This window comes from Pagrus major, chromosome 24 (genome assembly GCF_040436345.1).
Source record: "Pagrus major chromosome 24, Pma_NU_1.0".
NCBI lineage: Eukaryota > Metazoa > Chordata > Actinopteri > Spariformes > Sparidae > Pagrus > Pagrus major.
Window position 1 is genome coordinate 15,640,245 of NC_133238.1, and position 22,221 is coordinate 15,662,465.

At 41.0% G+C, this 22,221-nt stretch overlaps 2 protein-coding genes across 2 annotated transcripts; one reads left to right on the forward strand and one right to left on the reverse strand.

The window, feature by feature from the left end:
* The first annotated feature begins 8,342 nt into the window (after nt 1-8,342).
* Nucleotides 8,343-17,324, forward strand: cybb (cytochrome b-245, beta polypeptide (chronic granulomatous disease)). Its single transcript, XM_073462192.1, has 13 exons — nt 8,343-8,486; nt 9,345-9,437; nt 11,936-12,046; nt 12,169-12,253; nt 12,584-12,732; nt 13,744-13,925; nt 14,384-14,516; nt 14,656-14,748; nt 15,068-15,321; nt 15,709-15,871; nt 15,971-16,117; nt 16,202-16,326; nt 16,599-17,324. Exons 1-13 carry the CDS (start codon nt 8,442-8,444, stop codon nt 16,714-16,716), a joined length of 1,698 nt encoding a protein of 565 aa, XP_073318293.1. The 5' UTR covers nt 8,343-8,441; the 3' UTR covers nt 16,717-17,324.
* Nucleotides 17,325-17,688: 364 nt separating this feature from the next.
* LOC140992095 (dynein light chain Tctex-type 1-like) lies at nt 17,689-20,901 on the reverse strand. The gene is made up of 5 exons (XM_073462343.1): nt 20,745-20,901; nt 20,350-20,391; nt 19,531-19,654; nt 19,343-19,420; nt 17,689-18,264 (listed from the first exon to the last, which is right to left on the reverse strand). Exons 1-5 carry the CDS (start codon nt 20,778-20,780, stop codon nt 18,191-18,193), a joined length of 354 nt encoding a protein of 117 aa, XP_073318444.1. The 5' UTR covers nt 20,781-20,901; the 3' UTR covers nt 17,689-18,190.
* Between the last annotated feature and the right edge of the window lie 1,320 nt (nt 20,902-22,221).

Consider the following 22,221-nt stretch of genomic DNA (forward strand, 5'->3'; position numbering starts at 1 on the left):
TTCAAAAGATAATTAGAATTATGTCATTATGAATTAGTGAACCAATATTAATATTATATCTCATAATGTAGTGTTTTCCTCTATATTTTTCTTGTACCTTTGTTTGTTAGTAATTGGGGTCATGTTGTCTCCACTTCGTTTCCAATTTAAGAACCAGGGGAAATCCGGTCCGTCCGGTTTTCTAAGAAAGATTTAACAACTACTGTGGTGCCTTATTCATCAGCTGCAGTTCCTAGAAAGCTGAATGTTTTCCTTTTCTTAAAATCATGTGTTCACATGTTGTTGTCTAATACAGTCACAGTCATTTCACCTAGAATATGGAACATCGAAGTGGCCAATATTAAAAATTAATGAATGAATGAATACTATTAAATAAATAATCCAAAGTGCTTCGATATACAAAATACATTTGTAGAGAATGATTAAAAAACAAGTTTAAGGGTTATACAACATGAAGCAAAATGAGTAAAATAAGCAAAATAAAATAATTTATTACATAATATTAAATACTAGAATGGCACTCAGTAGAGTGCACACCTTTCCCAAGGCCCAACAGTCCACTCAATCAAGCCTGACCAACACATCAACCCACCAACCAACCAACCAACCAACCAACCAATACATCAACCAACCAACCAACACATCAACCAACACATCAACCCACCAACCAACCAACCAACACATCAACACACCAACCAACCAACCAACACATCAACACACCAACCAACCAACCAACCAACCAACACATCAACCCACCAACCAACCAACCAACCAACCAACCAACCAACCCACCAACCAACCAACCAACACATCAACCAACCAACACATCAACCAACCAACCAACCAACCAACCAACCAACACATCAACCCACCAACCAACACATCAACCCACCAACCAACCCACCAACCAACACACCAACCAACCAACCAACAACCAACCCACCAACCAACCAACCAACCAACCAACCAACCAACCAACACATCAACCCACCAACCAACCAACCAACCAACCAACCAACCAACCAACCAACACATCAACCAACCAACCAACACATCAACCAACCAACCAACACATCAACCAACACATCAACCAACCAACCAACACATCAACCAACCAACCAACCAACCAACTAACCAACCAACACATCAACCAACCAACCAACTAACCAACCAACACATCAACCAACCAACCAACCAACCAACCAACCAACTAACCAACCAACACATCAACCAACCAACCAACCAACCAACCGACCAAACGGACACAGGTGAAAACATAAACTCCTTGGCGGAGGTAATAACTGACCTAATAACCTTACACACACACTTATACAAATATGTTTTAAAGAGGGATTTAGAGGAGGTTTTGGTGCCAGTCTGATCTCCTCAGGGAGGCCTGGGCACCACTGGTTACTAATAATAGACCAATTGTGGTGAGATTTCTTCCTCAGGTGTCGGTGTTTTCAAGGTCAAAATAAACTCAGAAAATAACAATTGTTGTTTTAAAATACCCTTTTTAAAATATATATATATTTTTTCAATAATTGCATTTCTCATTAAAGAATCTTTCAGCCAATCACATGACCCCAGAAAACTGGCATATAAATGTCATATATACGGCTATTTTTAGACCTTAATGGGGTTAGAAACTTCTAATGACGTATAATGGGCCAAGTCAGACACATTAAAAGTTGTTTCAGGATGAATCACTATGTGTTGCTGGTGGTTTTTAGGAAAACCTGGATCCTGCAGCAGCACCGTCAGCCTTATACAACGTGTGAAAGAGCAGTCAGCTCACATCAGTATTAGCTTTGCCCCACAGAGACGAAAATAATCAGATTATTCTCCAGAGCAGCTTGTTTGGTTCATGCTGGGAGGCCTCGACTCTATGTCGCTCTGTTGGTTCACCGTCTCCTCACTGATGTTTAACCAATGAGAACAGCATGACTGCCTGCTGCCCCGGAGCCAAGAGGCATGACTCAAATTAGCTGGAGTGCATCCTCCCTCTGAATGATTCATCGAACAGATCCAGATCCCTGGATGCAGCCTCAGAGGCGACAGGGCAGCTAAATGTTGATGTGAAGGAGGGAGGAGCGGTGGTTTTTGTTTAAAAGCATTTTTCTACCAGCTGAAACATGAAGGAGCTATATATTAAAGAGCCTGTGGTTGAACTTTAAACCTCTCGTACATCAACCAAGACCGCACATGGATGACAGACTTTGGTCAACATGGGTGAACGACTCACACAGAAAATGGCAAATTAACAGACAGAGGCAGGGTGGACGAAATAAAGTCTACAGCTAACGGACTCTGCTAGCTGCTCCGGGAGACTCAGAAAATGGTGCTTGATTTAACAAACAACCCGACCACCCAATCAACCAACCAACTGACCAACCAACCAACCAACCAATCAATCAACCAACTGACCAACCAACCAACCAATCAACCAACCAACTGACCAACCAACCAATCAATCAACCAACTGACCAACCAACCAACCAATCAATCAATCAATCAACTGACCAACCAACCAACCAACCAATCAATCAACCAACTGACCAACCAACCAACCAATCAATCAATCAACTGACCAACCAACCAACCAATCAATCAACCAACTGACCAACCAACCAACCAACCAACCAACCAATCAATCAACCAACACATCAACCAACCAGCAAACAAACAAAGCAAGCAAGCAAACTTTTTTTTAATCTTTGTTATATTTAAGATAATTAATGCTGATTTGGTGGATGGATGGTTGAATATGAGAACACAATATCATCAAGTGTGGAGAAAATGGCTCTGAAAGACAACTTGATTCTGTTTTAGTGATTGTAACAGCAGAGGCTACAGTAACCTCTGCAGCCTGTCTGTTATCATGCCTACTGATAAAGATTCACTTCTTACAATCATATTACAAATGACCTGCTGTCATGCAGCAAGGAGCTCATGCATCATTGATACATTGTGCAGAGCTACATGCAGAGACAGTGCAGTGAAGAATCTCCATCGATGACATGTGGAGTGAATCCAGAGGGAGAAACTCATACGATACAGAATGAAACAGGACAGACAACTATCATACTGAAGAAAACTTAAAAACATGATGTGTCTCAAGCAAGTTCTGCACATGTAAGGAGCATAAAGCGTGACTCCACCTGCAGTGGGTGCACGAGCTTGACCAGGCATCGAGGGTGCAAATAAATCGAGGGTGCAAATCAATTTGGGATTGTGGGGCTTCTGAGTAATTAGTTCTAATGTCCATTACAAACACTGGTCCATAAATCTGCTTAGAAATCCCCCCAAAATGACGAGCCTTACATGTGCAGAACTTGCCTTAGAAATCTCACGTTTTTAAGTTTTCTTCAGTGTCAAAGTAATCCAGTGTTAGTTGTCTGTACATCTACGAGTACACTGCAAACAGGAAGTGCTAACAGCTAATTCGGCAACATTTTAATGAGTTTTGTAGTTTGTTTTTTCGGGGTCATTATTTTTTCACCATAGCCTCCATTGTGTCCATGGTGTTTTATATCTACGGAGGGCTGTTTGAGACTGTGTTCATGGAAGGTCAGGTCATTTTAACTTGTGCTGTAGCTTATTATCTCTCTGCTGCTGCACTGATATTGTCTTTATCTTTAACAAGGCAGTCACCTCCGGCCTGTTAAATGTCACCACAGGGTGAAGCCCTGCAGCATACGTTGATGGTGAAGGTTAAAGCAACGCTCCCATGGTGTGTAATTTAGACGAAAGCCTTCCAGTGATTTTCCCTCCTAATCTGAGGGAAGGGGATTAGGTTAAATCCGTTGCATAGTGACTGTGACATCACCACCGACCCATTTCACAATGCATAATCACAGAGTGCCCTGCCGGCCGATGGTTTCTCCTTTATGTGTCTGAGCCACGGAAAACGCTGCAGCCCAGAGACCTCCAACAGACTCCTTCTCCACCAGGAGTCCTACTGATCTGCGCTGAGAGCTCCTCGCTAACAGTCGCATCTCTTGACTTATTTACAAAGCTGTTAGCAATGTTTACTGAGAAATGTACAGACATACTGAGCTAAATGAAGCTTTGTGCCACGATAAGTGAATGCTAAGAGTTTGTAGCCAATGCCAGAGGTGGGAAGTGACTAAGTACAAATACTTTACATAAGTAGATTTTTCGGGTATCTGTACTTTATTTTACAAAACTAATAAATTCATTGATGAAACAATGTGGACATTATTTCATGATGAAATTAGTTCAGGTGATGTTAGTTTCTTAGTCTGTTCAGTCATTGTTCTTCTTCAGTTCATTTCTAATGAAACCACACCTGTGATGCTCAGGGAGGTCTGTCGGTTTCCTCTGGGGACCATGAATGTCTGTAAAAGATTTATAGGATTTTCGGCGCCTAAAAACACCAAAAGCTCCACATGTCTGATTATTTTACAGTCTCCAACCTGAAGTTTTAATCATCAGCAGAGCTTCCACTCAGGACAACCTTCATCTGTATTGTTTGGGTTCACGTCATCCTTTATCATCTGTCTTTTGTGTATCTTTGTACTCAAGGATGCACAAACCTTCACCGTATGTACACATGCGAGGTGGAGGCAGCATTTCTCGTTTCTTATGACGACCAGATAGAGAGGCCGTCATAACACAATGTGGGAAGGAAATAATAGAGACTCAGGGCGAAGAGAGCCGAGGGAGGAAATTACAGCCTTCAAATGAAGCTGACAGCCCTCGTACATGAAGGGAAATATATAATAAATAATAAAATATCAGATAAAAATAACAGATGTTTTATTTGTATTTGATGCTGAAATTATTTAACAGAATGATGCAACTCTGTTTTACTGTGAAGCTCCAGAAACTTCACCTGACTTCAACATGGTGGGAGGAGATGAGGACTGAAAATGTCTTTTTCTGGTGAACTGTTCCTTTAATCGTGCTCTGTGTGTGTGTGTGTGTGTGTGCGTGTGTGTGTGTGTGTGTGTGTGTGTGTGTGCGTCTGTGTGTGTGTGTGTGTGTGTGTGGTATTGGACTCATTCTGTCACTTCTTCTGTTTGTCACTCTGCAATTAAACTTCAACATTGTTCGCTCTGAATTATGTATCTTCCCCACGCGCTGCTGCAACCACACACACACACACACACACACACACACACACACACACACACAGACACACACACACACACATGCACGCACGCACGCACACACATTATTTGGACTGTTTGGTTACAGTACAAATTCAAGGTGCTGTACTCGAGTATTTACATTTAATACAACTACACAATACTGAAGTAAAGTAGAAGTTCCTCAGTACTGTACTTCAGCACAATACTTGAGTAAATCTACTCAGTTACATTCCATCACTGTGTATTTATATATTTTTACGTATGTGAATTCCTCTCTGGGATCAGTAAAGTCTTATTGATCTAACTGATCACATCATAATGTATCTGTTGATCTATTCCGTGTTATTGATCTGAATCTGGAGAGTAAAAGTACAATAATTACTTCTGATCTTTGGGGAAACAGTGGTTGAGTATAAATACTCAGTTACCTGTCACGCTCCGCCTCCTCCTGCTAGGTGGCAGCAGCACATCAACATAGTTTCAGGCAGCAGATTTAATCTTTATTCATTCATCAGTTTGTTTATGACTCGTTCAAAACGTTCAAACTAATCAGTAACACGCCTGCAGACACTAACAGCCTGAGCAGCGTTAAAGCAAACACACACACTGTCGATGTGTGGCTCAAAGGCAGCCAGGCAGCCATTTTCTTCTCCGCTCATCATGGCGTTCAGCTCCATGGCGCCTAATGCTCGCCATTTTAACTCAATTGGTGTGATGTAAGCGCTGACTTTTAATCCCTGTGGACATCCAGCGGTGATCTGATGGACAATAATCCAGAGTGAACGCCGCAAATCGTGCTGAAAGCATCATCGTGTGAATCGTCCTTTATCACAGCATTACAAAAAGATTACATTCAAGCTGGACGCGTCATTTAATGTTCATGTGACGTGTTTGTTAATGAACATGAAGCCTGCAGCTGTGATGTGGTGGAAACAAACAACAAACAAACAAACAAACAAGATTTGCCTCAAGTAAAGTACAAGTACACAAAAAAGTACAGTACTTGAGTAAATGTACTTCACTTCCATCACTGTCTGCTGCCTTCATTAAACTTCCTGCTGATGAGAAACAAAGTATCAGTACTCAGTAATCAGCTGATATTACCAGTGATGGAATGTAACTAAGTACTGTACTTAACTGCATTTTCAAGGTACTTGTACTTTACTTGAGTATGTCTATTTTCTGCTACTTTATACCTCCACTCCACAACATTTATTTACTTATTTTTTTACAATATTGTAGTTTTTACTCGACTGCATTTGTTGTAGTTTAGTAAAAAGTAAAAGTAACTTGTAACTAAAGTTATTAAATAAATGTAGTGGAATAAAAAGTCCAAAATTTGCCTCTAATATGAAGTGGAGTGGAAGTGTAAAGTAGCAGAAAAAGGAAATACTCAAGTAAAGTACAAGTACTTCATATCTGTACTTGAGTAAATGTACTTCCATCACTGTCTGCTGCCTTCATTAAACTTCCTGCTGACAAAGTATCAGTACTCAGTAATCAGCTGATATTACGAGTGGTGTAATATAACTAATATAAGTATATTTACTCAAGTACTGTACTTAAGAGCAATTTTAAGGTACTTGTACCTTAGTTGAGTATTTATATTTTCTGCTACCTTATACTTCCACTCCACTACATTTCTTTGATAACTTTAGTTACTAGTTACTTTACAGATTACATGCTGCATCACAGTAAAAGTAGTTTTAAATTATTTTTATTTGTGTCATTTTATTTTGGTCAACCCCAAAGTATTCAGTACAAATAAACAATAAGTATAAATACATTTAAATGTGCTCCTTTGGCTCTGACCGACATGTAATCATGTAAAGTAACTAGTAACTTTAGAAACTTCTCAAGAATCACTTGATCCTTTCAGCGCCCGCACACGATGATGAAACACGTCACTTTGCTCTGATTTAAAGCAAACAGGTGAAACAGGAAGTGTGTGGAAACTGCTCTTCTGTTTTACTTCACGTTTAGAAATCGGCCACTTCCTCCACCTCGAATTCACAACGTTTCCCCCCGAGCATCAACTTCCTCCTCAACGGTCACCTGGACTCATGGCAGCAGAGCGTCGCCACTCTGGATTCAGACTCCACCTCATGTCTCTGACTTCAGAAACAAGTCTCTGATTTCTTCTTATCAGCGTTTGCTTTGTTATTCAAAGGACCTGGAGCGAGATCCTCTGAATCCACTCTGTGCAGGAGGTCACATGGAGACAGGTCCAGTTGAAACGCTGCAGAAGATAATTTATTAATCGTTTGAGTCAGTGGTTCTGATCCACTGTGATGACGTGCTGGACTGAAACTGCCAAAATCAAACATAAATAAATAAAATAATACGACAATAAAAGCACCAAAAACAAATATTTGAAATATTAATGCACATTTATCAAATGTGACTTCAATTGATATGTCTGTTTTTATTTGCTTCTGTATTAAACCACCAATTTATTTAACTTTACCGACATATTTTGCTGTGATTGGCTCTGATTTGTGTAAAGACGCAGAAATGTATAAAGAAAATACAGAAATAAATAGTTTGTAGGAATTGATAGGAGGAAAATGCATATGGCAAAATAATCCAGAATATAAATACATTTCAAAATGAATAAATTGATAAATAAAAGGGAAGATTAAATGAGAAAGTGGTTAAAAACAGAGGCATATTAAAACAGAAATATCAATTTATATAATAATTTATAGATTATAGATTAATTTTAATATTATTTTGGGAGCATTTAAGGGCATATTAATTGATCTGTTGTCGACTCTGGCAGTTTAAGTTCTCCATACGACCATTTTAAACTGAAAACCTTGTGTATTTGGACCGCTGGTTGATATTTGAAGGACTGTGGGATCTTGAACAGACATTTTTATAAACTAAACAATTAAATTATCATAAAAACATCAAGTCAGTAAGTTGCTGCAGGTAATTGGATGCTCAATTCTCCTTCATAAACTGCTCCTCGGGCTCCCTGTTGATCTTTCTCTGGCCTCTGACCTTCCTCTGTTTGCTCTGACTCTGATTTAAGGCCTCAGCAGTGAGATTAGACGCTCGGACTCGATAAGGATCCTTTCAGACCGAACAGCTTTACGGCTGAAGGAGTCGTTGAGGAGAAACCCGGCTGCAAAACTTCCTTCTGAAAAATAACGTGGAGCGTCACTTCCTTATTTGCTCCTGAGAAAAGTAATAAAGTGAGTCACCGCTCCGCTGCCCTCTTCACTCTCCTCCTTCACTGCTTCCTGCTTCCTCCTCTGTTATCACGGTAACACACTCTCCCTCACACACACCTTCTCACAGCACTTTACACTTCACACCATGGGGAACTTTGCTGCCAACGAGGGACTCTCCATCTTCGTTATTGTGAGTATGATCTGTATTTATTTACTGTTAAATCGACTCTTATCTCTGTGAACAGACTGGATACTAAACCAGAACAGACCAGTTATTTAAACTTTACTCATTCTAGACTCTGCTGTGTTGAGTTGGACTTTATGGTTAGAAAAAATGGTGTAAAGATGACACTTTTATTCTGTATATGTGCTTCTTCCAGCACTTTATTGCAGCTACGTGATGCTACGTCACGTTTGAGGGGAGATTTCAAGCGTCTGGTGCATCATTTTAAACATTTTCCCACAGTTCATCCAACAATGTGGAGATCTTGTTAAGACTTTAAAATAGTTTCGCTTGATGTCCTGCAGCTGAAATGATGGATCTGTTGTAGGACAGAAACAGTGATGTGTAAATGTTCCTCTACATCAGTGGCTCATAACTTGGAGGTCAGACTGGAGCCCTGAGTTAAAGTTGCAGGATGGTTGATATAAAGAGAAGAGGAGGAAAAGGTTCAGTTACAGTCTTTTCTTCCAAACTTCGCTTTTTTGTGGATTATAGGGTAAATTTGGGCTTTTTACAAATGATTCAAAGAAAACAGAAATGGTGGAGAAACACTTCTAAACATGCAAGTTAGACAAGTTAACTTTACATTTAAAAAGCCAAACTGGACTTCGGGTGAAGGAACGTGACCTCTGTGTGTTTTAAACATGTTTATTTCCCCTAAAGTAGTTTTTTCTACCAGTAGTGAAACTCTGGTATTGTATCTGCACATTCTGAACCCGCCCGGCCTGATCTCTGAACAGTAAAACGTTTCTTGTTTGGATGTATTTTGACTCATTGGAGCGAAACCTTTTGACTGAACATGAGACGTGTGTGCTTGTGTTACAGCTGGTGTGGCTCGGGATCAATGCCGCCCTGTTTGTCCATTTCTACATGAAATTCCTGGAGGAGAAATGGTTTTACACCAGAGTCCTGCTCGGGGTGAGTCTGACCCGACCGCAGACGCTTTTATTTATCATTTACATTTCATGAAAAACTTTAAATAAATCTAAAACCTACTTACTGACTAATTTAGGGCATAAAGTGATGCTGCACCTTTTCTCAGCTCGGTTCTGTTCCTTAAATTTAAAACCATCACACACATTTCATATCTATTAAGATGTAAACGACAAATCAAACCATTCATGAAGTCATTTCAGAAACAGTCAGCAGCTTTCTCAGTTCCTCTAAATAGACGAGGAAGTTCCCGACATTAACATCAAACTTAACTAATAATGCAGCTGCCCCCCCACTCTTCTTCCTCTTCTTCTCCTTTTTTGAAACTGTAAGTCAGAATACAGATTACGAGCTGGTGCACAGCCGCAACTATTCAGGTCAATTTTTAGGCAAAAACACCAAAGGTTCTCTGGTTACAGCCTCTGAAATGTCAAAATTCCTTAATTTTATTCTTCTTCTACGACATCAAACAGAATATATTTGAATTTCGGACACGTGCAACTTGAACACTTTCGCTTTGGCCTCTTGGAAACTGACATTTTATAGACTTGAGTCGCAAAAGGACAAAGAAATCATTCGTTACCATTTTGAATCCAGTTTGTTGACAGAGTCTTTCTTTCTAGGATTTCTAAGCAAATCTAATTCAGTATTTCAGTGGGCATCAGAATTAATTAAACCCTTGGAAAGTTGAAGTCACACTGAATATAAAAATGTGTATATCGTGTGTGTTATGACTCTGAAGAAGAGAGTGATTTAAGAAACAGAAACGCTCCTTACATGTGCAGAACTTGCCTTAGAAACATCATGTTTTAAAGTTTCCTTCAGTATCACAGTGATCCAGTGATAGTTGTCTGTACATTCATAAGTACACTGCCAACAGGAAGTGCTAACAGCTAATTCAGCTCCCTCTTAATTGTTTTAAGTTGTAAAAAAGTCCCCAGCTACTTCAGTTGTTTAGCAGAATGCTGCAACCCTGTTTTATTGTGAAGCTCCAGAAATGTTTTGTGGACTACGAGACTTCACCGGACTTTCCATCAACATGAGGGGAGGAGACGATGACTGAACATTCATTTTTGGGTGTAATGTTCCTTTAAGTCCTTTAGCACTCGATAGATAACAAAAACAATGCCGTTATCACAGTTGACACCTATCGTTAGGAACAAATTAACACATATTTCCAGAGAAACAGCACATAATATTTTCCCGCAAACACCTCCACACCCACAGTAAACGCACCTGCTTTATCTGCACCGGCTTCTGTTTATAATTAAACTGCACTGTAGTGAAGGGAAGCAGGTCTGACGTGAGGGTTAAAGATTGCTCTGTGGTCACAGCTGGCTGCAGTGAGAAGTGAAACACTGAGGCTCGTACAGTCTGTTTGAGCACTTTCTTATGTGTTTCTTCTCTATTTAAATATCATCACAGCTGTAGAGAGATGAGAAACGCTTTCTTAAGTTGCTGCTTTGTACTTTTTATAGATAAAAAACCTCAAGTATTAAGAGAACCTGTAAGGTTTTATCAGGTAAAGGTTGAGGTTTCGATGATACAGATAAATCCAGAAAGTATGTAAAGTATGTACAGTGTCAGTGTGAAGTTTGTCTGTAAAGTCAATAATTTACGGCGTGAGGATGAGTTGAGTGTTAATGAACGACAGAAACATAAAGATTTATTAATGTAGTGCCGTCTGAGATAGCGGGTGGATTACCAGTGTTAAAGTTTAAATGGAAAGTGTGTCAACTCCTGTGGAAGAATAAAGCTGCCAAAATTAAAATCAAATTAATTTCTTTATACAATTTAAATCAATTCCTGCCCAAATTAAAACTGAAACTCAATTCAACAAATGTAACAAACAAAAATAAAACATTTATCGTCATGAGAATTTAAATTACAAACTGGAATATTGTGTTTGAGTTTCATTAAAGGTGCATTATGTAAGAACTGCTGATTAACTGCTGATACACTGCTATTAGCTCGTTAGCCGTGCAGCTAGTGGGTCCAAATGGGAGCTCAGAGCAACAAAAGTTATTTATTCACATCATAGTAATGTTTTTAAGGAAAAGAGACACTTTTATTCTGCTCCTTTCTACAAGATCTGCAGATGAATAATGTAAAAAATGATCAGTCTAAATAAAAGTGATAAATGTGACTTTGAAGTCTGAGATTATAACGTAGCGTGACATGTTTATGAATCTGTAATTCTGCAGATATTAATCAGGAGACCTCAGATGGCAACAACAACCTCACTGCCTGTTTTGACTCCAGCTCATTTCCATGTGTAGTTTTAGTTCTTCTTTGTGTTCATGTCAGTTTGTGGTTAACTAGACAAACTGTCTCTCTGAGGTCAAACTCCACCAATGAAATTAACATCTGAACTTTTATTTAACTCCTTTCTCCATCAAAAAAACCCCTCTTGAGTTCAACATGAGTATTTTATCGTAACCTCATTACATTTTGAAGTAACTCGCTCTGCTTTAACCCATCAGCACGCTCTGTCGTGGGCCAGAGCTCCTGCCGCCTGCCTCAACTTCAACTGCATGCTCATCCTGTTGCCAGTGTGTCGAAACCTCCTTTCCTTCCTACGTGGCTCCATCCAGGTATCCATACAAACAAGTTTGCTCCGCCATTTAATTAACCAAGTTGTATAACGTTCTGTCTTTAATCTCTCATTGTTCGTGATTTTAAAATGATATTATTTGCTCTTCCTGTTTGTATCCAGTGCTGCAGCCGCACAGCAGCTCGCCAACTAGATCGAAACATCACCTTTCACAAACTGGTGGCCTACATGATCGCCTTCCACACAGGTAGTGTTTCCACTGAAGATGTTAACAGTGTTACAACAACTTTCCACAAGTCAGAGAAGACTGATACCTTATAACAAAGCAAGACTGGTGTCAGAGGCACAGGAAATCTTTCCTACCTGGTGCCATCAGTCTCTCTAGAGAAGAGTCTTAAATTTCTATCCGATTTTTCTTCAATGGTTTTTTTCTTCAAAGTTGTCAGATGCCCAGTTTTTGCACCAGATAAGCAGCATTTTGCAGCTTCTACGGTCTCATGTGACCTGTGTGGTTATGTTGGATAAGTTTTGACGAATTAAAGTCACTTAATATAACTTCTTTCTCATCTTCTCATAGCCGTGCACATCATTGCACACTTGTTTAACTTCGAGTATTTCATGGACGCCCAGCTGAACCGCAACAGCAGCCTTCTTCCCTTCGTCCTGTCTGAAATCGGCAACGGGGACAACGCCTCCTTCCTGAACCCCATTAGGAGCAACGAGACGGTGAGTTGTGGTTAACGGAGAATACAAGTTCAGTGTTGTAGAATAAACATGCAGCTTCTGTTTTTACTTGTAGTTTGATGCCTCTTGTCTTGCTAAAAATGTGAAATCCCCTCTGCTTAATTGCAAAATTTGGTTTCCATGAGAAAAAAAGAAAATAGTATTACTTCATCCAACAAACTTCCTCATTGGTGGCATTTGTCCCTCGATATTTGGTAATTCCTCTCCTCCTTCCTCTTTGCTAACACAGATTCTCTTCAAAAGCAGTAACAGAAAGAAAAGAGAGTTTGGATCTTTTGTGTCATCAAAACATAAAATATGCAGATTCTTCTGGCCTCTTGGTGTCCAACAGTTTTCAGATCTACGTGGTTTTTCACTCAAAATCTGAAATATTCTGAATCTGAGGTTGGAAACATACAAAAATTCCTTCTAAAAACTCACATTTTTAGCCTCGTTTTTGCCAAAAATCTTAAAAAGCTCAAAGTTAAAATGACACTGCCATTTTACTGAGTGTACTTGTGACCAAACTCAACCTTTCGATCATTCGTCCTCCTCTTTGTCCTTTCTTCACTGCTAACAAACTTCAAGATTTGAAATGTGAGGTCAGGTTTAATGGCAGTTTGCTTTCTCCAGTTTACTTGCCGTTACATTCAATAATATTATTTTATTGTCAAACAAAAACATCTGATCAAAGTATTAATGTCTTACCTGACTTGTAAAAACGGACTGATTTCAGTTCCTTTTGTCTGGTACTCACCAAAAAAACAAGTCTAACTCAAACCCTAATGTCCCAACAGGGAGAGGAACTATGACAAACACATTTGGTACATGAGGGAAGTTAGCCAATAAACATGACCTGCAGAAGTCATTCAAGTGGAAACAAGTGAGGAAATGTTTGAGTTGAAGACCTGGTGACACGACCCACGCCGTGACTAATGAGCTGTGTGGAGTAAACTGAGGGTGAAGAGTTTAAAAAGTGATAATCAGTAAATATCTGACTGTGTTTTGGTGCAGAATCCTACCATCGTCATGTTCACCACCATCGCCGGGCTGACGGGCGTGGCCATCACACTGGCCCTCATTCTCATCATCACGTCATCCATGGAGGTGATCCGCAGGTCGTACTTCGAGGTGTTCTGGTACACCCACCATCTGTTTGTCATCTTCTTCATCGGACTGGTTCTCCACGGCTTCGGGTAAGAGGGCACAAAACACAACTGAGTTAATCCCTTTCCGAGAAGTACCTGCCTGTCAGGGACACTGTTTTATGGACACTTTATCTGAGACTTATCTGCTCGACCGTGACCCTGTTTCGACTCAGACTTGACTCAGACTTGACTCATCTTGACTGAACCATGACCCTGTTTTGAGACTCGTACTTACCTCGGTCTCTTCTTTAGTGATCATTTTCTATGGTTCTGCTTTGGACATCAACAACTTTACATTAAATATTAAACCACGTGCAGCATAAAATTAAATAAAGTAAACACATTTGCAAGTTTAAGTACCACATAAGTAATTACAGCCAATATAAATATTCTTTGAGTCCTGAAACACTGAAACACTTGGTTCAGATTCCCTCAGTTTCACTAACATTAATAGTAATAATGCTCATTACTAAATATCTCCTCTGTGTTTTGTTCATTGGCTGCAGGCGGATCGTGCGAGGACAGACAAAGGACAGCCTGAAAGCAAATATGCCGGTGGATTGTGCTGATCGGTTTGAAGAGTGGGGAAAAAACGGCTCCTTCTGTCCTGTACCGGAGTTTGTTGGAAACCCACCGGGGGTGAGCTGTTAGACATGTTTCTGATTTTCCAAGTGATTAATGTTGATTGGTCTATTTCAATCACTGGTTTGAGCAGGTGACGTCGTCTTTCTAGCTGTTGATATTAATATAAATGCTCCATTATTTTCCTTCTCTCCAGACATGGATGTATGTTGTGGGCCCCATGATCCTCTATGTGTGCGAGAGGCTCGTCCGCCTCTATCGATCCCACCAGAAAGTGGTCATCACCAAGGTGAGTATGTGCTAAAATAAAAGACGTGTATGCTGTTGTAGCCTGTCAAGGCAAAGCAGCAGTTTGTTGACGAGTCCTTGAAGCCTGTTATTTACACCCTCAAGGCGAAGTCGAGCTCCGACTTACACTTTTATCTGAGCAGCTACAGTGAATGAAAGGGTTTTAATAAAAAATCAATTTGCGATCTCAGGGACTGTATGGAGCAATTTTATGTTTAGGTTTGTCCCCCAGTATCTCACTCAACCAGTATAGGAAGACATTTCAGCATTGATTTTGAGTCAATGGGTCACATGACATGCTGTTCGCACCCGTCCCTCAGGTGGTGATGCACCCCTCCAAGACGCTGGAGCTGCAGATGAAGAAGAAAGGCTTCCGCATGGAGGTGGGGCAGTACGTCTTCATCCAGTGTCCGTCCGTCTCCAGGCTGGAGTGGCACCCCTTCACCCTGACCTCCGCCCCCGAGGAGGACCACTTCAGCGCCCACATCCGTATCGTTGGAGACTGGACTCAGGGGCTGTACGAGGCCTGCGGAGGAGACAAAACGGAGCCTCAGGAGGCCTGGCAACTACCCAAGTAAGACACCAGGAAACTGTGGCTGAAATTGCCTGTGATTACATTTGATTGCACCCTCCGCCTCCTCCATGCCGCTCTCCTTTGAAACTCCAGCAGTCGGGGTCAAATTTACAGCCCAGAGGCTTTATTGTACATCTTTGTAAATCTTTCTCCCTTCAGGGTTGAGTGGAGAAGCAGAGAAATTGCTGAAATTATACAATATTACTATCATACCAACGTCAAAGTAGTTGTCCTGGTGAGCAAGCTGGAACATTTTTCTGCTTCCTACAGACCAAACCATGAAACACAGAGGCAGTTATTCAGAGCTGCTGCCTTCAGGGACACATTTTTATTTGTTGTTTAGATCCGATCGATATCTTTCTAATCAGTCTCTCTCTGTGTTCTCAGGCTGGCCATCGACGGCCCGTTTGGTACAGCCAGCGAGGACGTGTTTCGTTACGAGGTCGTGGTGCTGGTCGGCGCTGGAATCGGCGTGACTCCGTTCGCCTCCATCCTCAAGTCGGTGTGGTACAAACGCATCCAGAACAACCAGGAGGTCTTCACCAAGAAGGTGAGGCAGGTTGTCACACCAGCAAACTGGTGAAGTAAAGATGTGTTTACTTAAAAACACAATAAATAAAGAGACGTTGTGTGTTGCTGTTGTCCACAGATCTACTTCTACTGGCTGTGCCCGGAGACGCAGGCCTTTGAGTGGTTTGCAGACCTGCTGCAGTCTCTGGAGGGTCAGATGACGGAGAAGGGAATGACCGACTTCCTCAGCTACAACATCTACCTCACCCGCTGGAAGCAGAACGAGGTGCGACCGGCTCATGCGACGACCTTTTTCATGTAATCTAATGAACCTTTTACGTGAGAACAAACGTGGTCTTTTCTTTGTCAGGCGGCTCACTTCCGTGTTCACCACGAGGCGGAGAACGACCCAATCACAGGACTCAAACAGAAGACTTTCTACGGGAAACCCAACTGGGACAACGAGTTCACCAACATTGCGACGAAGCACCCGGGGTGAGGCCCTAACACCAAACACTGAGTAGTTACTCAGTAGACTCACAACTACTAATTACTTAATCATTAGCTACTGTTGTTTGTGCCTTCAAGTAGTTAAACATGATACTGAGTAGTTACCCAACAAAGACTCATTAACTACTAATTACTTACTCATTAGTTACTCTTTTATGTCACTTTACTTGAAACTTTATGTCATTGTTGTCCCTGCTGCTGCTCACATGTTTACTGCCATCTCTACTACTAATAATTGAATTGTTGGTCCCCTGCAGCACTAAAGTGGGCGTCTTCCTGTGTGGTCCACCTCAGCTGGGCAAATCTCTGGAGAAACAGTGTCTGTCCCACTCTGAGGCCGACGTCAAGTTCATCTTCAACACGGAGAACTTCTAAAAAAAAAAACTTCTCAAGGACGACGAGGAAACGTCCCAAGTATCAGTGAGACTGACGGTTAGATTTTGAATCAGGTGCATGCAAATCTGTATCTTTACTTCTCACCACAGACGTTTTGTAAAGATGCCGTTGTTGCTCAAAGATGGAAGAAATAACCCCGCTGTGTTTTCCACATTACCTTGTTCTCCTTTTCTGCTACATCTTTCAGTGAAACTGCTGGTTTCTAAACTTTTCTTCCCATTTTTTTTTTATCTTTATTTAGCTTTTTCTATTTGTCAGGATTTCTGAAAAGCAATTTTGGTTTTATTTTCCAACCTTAGGGAAGCAAGAAACAGGAAATAAACTTTCTGTCTACTTTCATCTGATTCACTGTGCATCAGTAGAAGACCTTTGCCAGCATTTATAAACACTGTACATGAATCCTGGACGTGGATTTTATAGGTGGTGGTGGGTGTACCAGCACCTCATAGGGATCTTTTTTTACATGTTTTTTACCTTTTTTGTTCAGCTTTATTGTCCTTGTTTTAGCTTTGCTGCTACTCCCGTGTAAATAGATTTGGGAGATGAATTCTTTGTATGTGTGCCAATAAAGCTGATTCTGACTCTAACTCTGATTGTTTTTGGTTTAATTTGGCTACAAACCAGCAGGTTTCTGGTCATCGAAGTCACTTACATAAATAGTACTTGAGTAAAAGTCTTAAAGTGTCTGATATGACATGTACTTCTAGCAATAAATGTAGTTAATAAGTCCAAGTAAAAGTAAATTAAACAGATTTACATGTGTGTATAAACTGTTTGTTTAGCGTTGGGTGATGTAAATAAAATGTATTATTTTATATGTATTTTCAAAGTTTAAGAACACAGAAGTGGATCTAAACAATAGAGAAAAACTGCAAGACAATTCAAACCGAGGGGGAAAAATAATGAAACTTTTCTCAACTTCAGGTATAAAATAAACAGAATCAACACAAATAAATCTCTTCATGTTTATTTTCCTGCAGCTCCGAGTACAAAAACCCTCCTCTTCCTCTCGTTGACACGATAACAAACATCAGAAAACACAGAAGAATCAAACTGAATGTGTTGATCTCAGCTGCTTCATGCTGTCAGGCGTCAGTGATAAATATCAGCTAAATGAAACTATTAAAGCACTGCAGTGACATGAGGAGATAAATACAATAAGACGATGATGTTTTCATGCATCTGAAGGCAGAAACACGAGAAAATAATACAGCTGGTTTCTTTTCTGCAGCTTTAACTGAGCGGTGACTACACACAGCTGTGTGGATGTGGACTCTGTGGCACTTTGTGGCCCCCTGCTGGTCACATGAACACGCTGCACTCGTCCTCTGGCGGTAGTGATGGTCATCTATGAGTGTGTGTGTGTGTGTGCGTGTGTGTGTGTGTGTGTGTGCGTGTGTGTGTGTGTGTGTGTGTGTGCGTGTGCGTGTGTGTGTGTGTGTGTGTGTGTGTCCTATGCGATAGCCACAGCGAACACACTGACCACACAGTACATGGTGCGGTTCTCCCATCTGACGGTGCAGCTTCCTGCAGAGATGAAACGACACACAGGTGAGAAAATGGAGGAACAATGAACAGAAATAAAACAAGAGGAAGTAAAGAAAACAGAACTTAACTGAATAAAACACCAGAAAGTAAATGAATGTATAACAATAGAACATAAAGCTCTGTTTTATTAGGTTAAAAACGCTTTTTATAAGAAATAATCGGCTTTAAAGAGGCTGCATGTCAATGTAACTTCTGTTTGTTTGTTAAATCTTTGGCTGCATCCAAAACACGTCTTATTTCTTCGAAAGTGAAAAACATTTATTGTTCAATATTCTATTCTAATGTCTGTTCGATGCCCTGCTAACAATTCAAACATATTTTAAACGGACATCTCGGGACACACGTCAGATTTTATGAACTTGCTGTGAAGCAGGAACTGGACGAGACTTCTGCCTCACAACAATCACTAATCACGTCGGCCATTTTCACCTGAAGCTAACGTCTGCAGCCATAAATAATAACTGTTACAGCAGCCCAGCTGATCAGCCGAGATCTGAGGAGGTGCTGTCAACTCTGCTGTCCAACTCTGAGAGAGGTGTGTGCAGCAGAGTCAGTAAATGTTTCATCTTAAAGCTGCCATGTGAAAACTATATTATTGTAGACACACGTGAAAGACGCTGCAGATGGAGACATGTTTTGTTTGATTACTGAAAAGATGCAGCTTTTATTTTGTAGCCTGCTGTAGTCTGATTATTGGAAGGACTTTCAGAATAAAAGGGGGATTTAAATGATGAAAAGTAGCCGTGTGCAGTGATACAGATCATCGAGGATGACGAACACTGAGATGCATCGAGTCAGATCATTAACAGCTGAATCTGAATCAAATCGAATAGTGAGGCCGGTGAAGATTCACACCTTTATCTGACACGTTTGGCTCTGTAGGCTAAACTGTGTGGCTCCTCATGATCTTTTTCTTCTATGTGTTTATTGGTGGATCAAAGTGCTGCGCTTGTTAAGTCAATTTAAAACAATCTGGCATCATTAGTATCAGCTCTATTTATTGACGAGAATTACACGAAGGTACCATCCTTCCTCTGTGACTTTACACTCTGCTTACCGTCCATGGCGGTGTCCCAGTAGCAGGAGTTAGCTGTGTGGAGGCCCGCTCCTGTTTTCTGCATCACAGCACACGTCACTGTACGGACAAACAGTCACAATAAACACTTCTGGATGCAATCACACCTCAAGAGCACATATTTAGGAAAATGGAGACGTGCAGGACTGATGAGGTTCATTCGAACACACCGATGTATTTGTAAGGTTTCCCCACTTTGAGCATCTGTGTGAGGCAGCGCTCCACGATGCTGGCCGTCCATTTGTTCACCAGACTCTGGCTGTAGTCATCAGTCCCGACGACGCTCTCGATACACTGACATTAACGCGCACACACACACACACACACACACACACACACACACACACACACACACACACACACACAGATAACGAGTCAGTGTTTACAGTCATGTGGGAGTCACTGGGTGCTGGTTCACCCCGAGGAGACTGAATCACAGAGCACACACTGTTTCCTGTTTCAGCACAAACACATCATTCCTGACCATTAACGTGTTTTCTCTTTGATAAGTTCGTCACTACACGTAGGAGCTGAGATGTAACCTTTGAGAACGGGACAAAGAATATAATCTAAATTTAACCTGTCAGGAGGCCTCATGTGACAAAAACAGACTTTAAAAACAGCCTAAAGCTGAAGTTATTAACTCTAACCTTAAAAAACTTTCTTTAATAATAAAAACTGAACCTCTGCAGGATCACAGGAGGTTTGTTTCTCTACTGGAACAAAAATGGGGCTGGTTAACATTTAAATAACAAATATTTAGAGAAATTTAAAGACAATTTACACGTAAAACTTCTGCAATACAGCCCATAATTTACAGAATCATATATGAGTGACAGTTGTTATTTTTTTTGTTATTTTACTTCTTTGTATTTCATTTCATACATTCATCAACAGAGTGTTTCACTGGTCTGATAGGATAATAATGATTATAACAACCTTTAACGTGAGAAACAAAGCTGGACCTGATGTTAAATGGTTGTGATTACCTCTTTCACAATGTTATCAGCCTCCTCAGAGTTGAAGGAGCCCTGAAAGTGTTAAACAACACACATATTTTATATATAACAACTGTAGAAGACTGTTAAAACCAGCTACAGACACATTAAAACATAGTTATTAAGCATATAAATCACAGTTTAACGTGAAATCTGTAGGATTAATGCAAGAAACACACAATAAATCACATATAAACAGATAATAAGCTAGTTCTGGGTATAAAACGCAGTGTTGCATCGTGATTTTACACTGAAAAATAAAGAATTAGCATGAAAAATCAGCTCGGACGCAGCGTTAGGAGTGGCTAGCTTGGGCAGCTAGCCAGGTGTTAGCTTGCTGGTTTCTAGCTTCACATATTCAAAAACACGTCGATTCACAGACAGACCTCGTTGCCGTTGTGATATTCCTCCATTCCTCTCATCTACCGCTGCGGTGAGGAGGTGAAAGTCGTGACCGGGCTCAAAAGAGGAGAAAAACACGGAGATGTTGTGGACTTCCTGTGAGCTGTCAACAGAGCCAACGAAGAAGAAGAAGAGCGACGACAACCCCCGAAGAAGAAAGGGCGCGCGAGCTAGCTAGCTGCTGACACCTGCTGGAGCTTTATCGCTAATTCACTCGAGTTTATTCAGTTAAAACATCAACAAACTGTGAAGAAGAAACAAATATTTCATAAAAGCTGATGTTGCGTGACATTATGTCAGAAATAACGTGCTTAGACTCACTTACAGATAAGAAATGTCAGCGTTTCTTCTTCTTCTTCTTCTTCTCCTCTTCTTTTTCTACGTATTCGTCTTCTTCTTCTCTGGTCTTCTCCTCCTCCTTTTCTTCTTCTCCTGCTGTCTTCTTGTTATTGTCCTCCTCCTGTCTTCTCCTCCTCCTGTCTTCTTTCTCCTCCTCCTCCTCCTCCTCCTGTCTTCTTTCTTCTCCTCCTCCTCCTCCTCCTGTCTTCTTTCTTCTTCTTCTTTCTTCTCCTCCTCCTCCTCCTGTCTTCTTTCTTCTCCTCCTCCTCCTCCTCCTGTCTTCTTTCTTCTCCTCCTCCTCCTCCTCCTGTCTTCTTTCTTCTTCTCCTCCTCCTCCTGTCTTGTTTCTTCTTCTTCTCCTCCTCCTCCTGTCTTCTTTCTTCTTCTCCTCCTCCTCCTCCTGTCTTCTTTCTTCTTCTCCTCCTCCTCCTCCTGTCTTCTTTCTTCTTCTCCTCCTCCTCCTCCTGTCTTCTTTCTTCTTCTCCTCCTCCTCCTGTCTTCTTTCTTCTTCTCCTCCTCCTCCTCCTGTCTTCTTTCTTCTTCTCCTCCTCCTCCTGTCTTCTTTCTTCTCCTCCTCCTCCTCCTCCTGTCTTCTTTCTTCTTCTCCTCCTCCTCCTGTCTTGTTTCTTCTTCTTCTCCTCCTCCTCCTGTCTTGTTTCTTCTTCTCCTCCTCCTCCTCCTGTCTTCTTTCTTCTTCTCCTCCTCCTCCTCCTGTCTTCTTTCTTCTTCTCCTCCTCCTCCTCCTGTCTTCTTTCTTCTTCTCCTCCTCCTGTCTTCTTTCTTCTTCTCCTCCTCCTCCTCCTGTCTTCTTTCTTCTTCTCCTCCTCCTCCTGTCTTGTTTCTTCTTCTTCTCCTCCTCCTCCTGTCTTCTTTCTTCTTCTTCTCCTCCTCCTGTCTTCTTTCTTCTTCTTCTTTCTTCTCCTCCTCCTCCTCCTCCTCCTCCTGTCTTCTTTCTTCTTCTTCTTTCTTCTCCTCCTCCTCCTCCTCCTGTCTTCTTTCTTCTTCTTCTTTCTTCTCCTCCTCCTCCTCCTGTCTTCTTTCTTCTTCTTCTCCTCCTCCTGTCTTCTTTCTTCTTCTTCTTTCTTCTCCTCCTCCTCCTCCTCCTCCTGTCTTCTTTCTTCT

Coding starts and splice junctions, on each gene's coding strand:
- cybb (XM_073462192.1), top strand. CDS start 8,442: ATGGGGAACTTTGCTGCCAACGAGGGACTCTCCATCTTCGTTATT. Junction 12,733..13,743: donor CCATTAGGAGCAACGAGACG/GTGAGTTGTGGT, acceptor GTTTTGGTGCAG/AATCCTACCATCGTCATGTT. Junction 16,118..16,201: donor CCCGCTGGAAGCAGAACGAG/GTGCGACCGGCT, acceptor TTTCTTTGTCAG/GCGGCTCACTTCCGTGTTCA.
- LOC140992095 (XM_073462343.1), bottom strand. CDS start 20,780: ATGAGAGGAATGGAGGAATATCACAACGGCAACGAG. Junction 19,655..20,349: donor CTGATAACATTGTGAAAGAG/GTAATCACAACC, acceptor CGTTAATGTCAG/TGTATCGAGAGCGTCGTCGG. Junction 18,265..19,342: donor CTGGGACACCGCCATGGACG/GTAAGCAGAGTG, acceptor TCATCTCTGCAG/GAAGCTGCACCGTCAGATGG.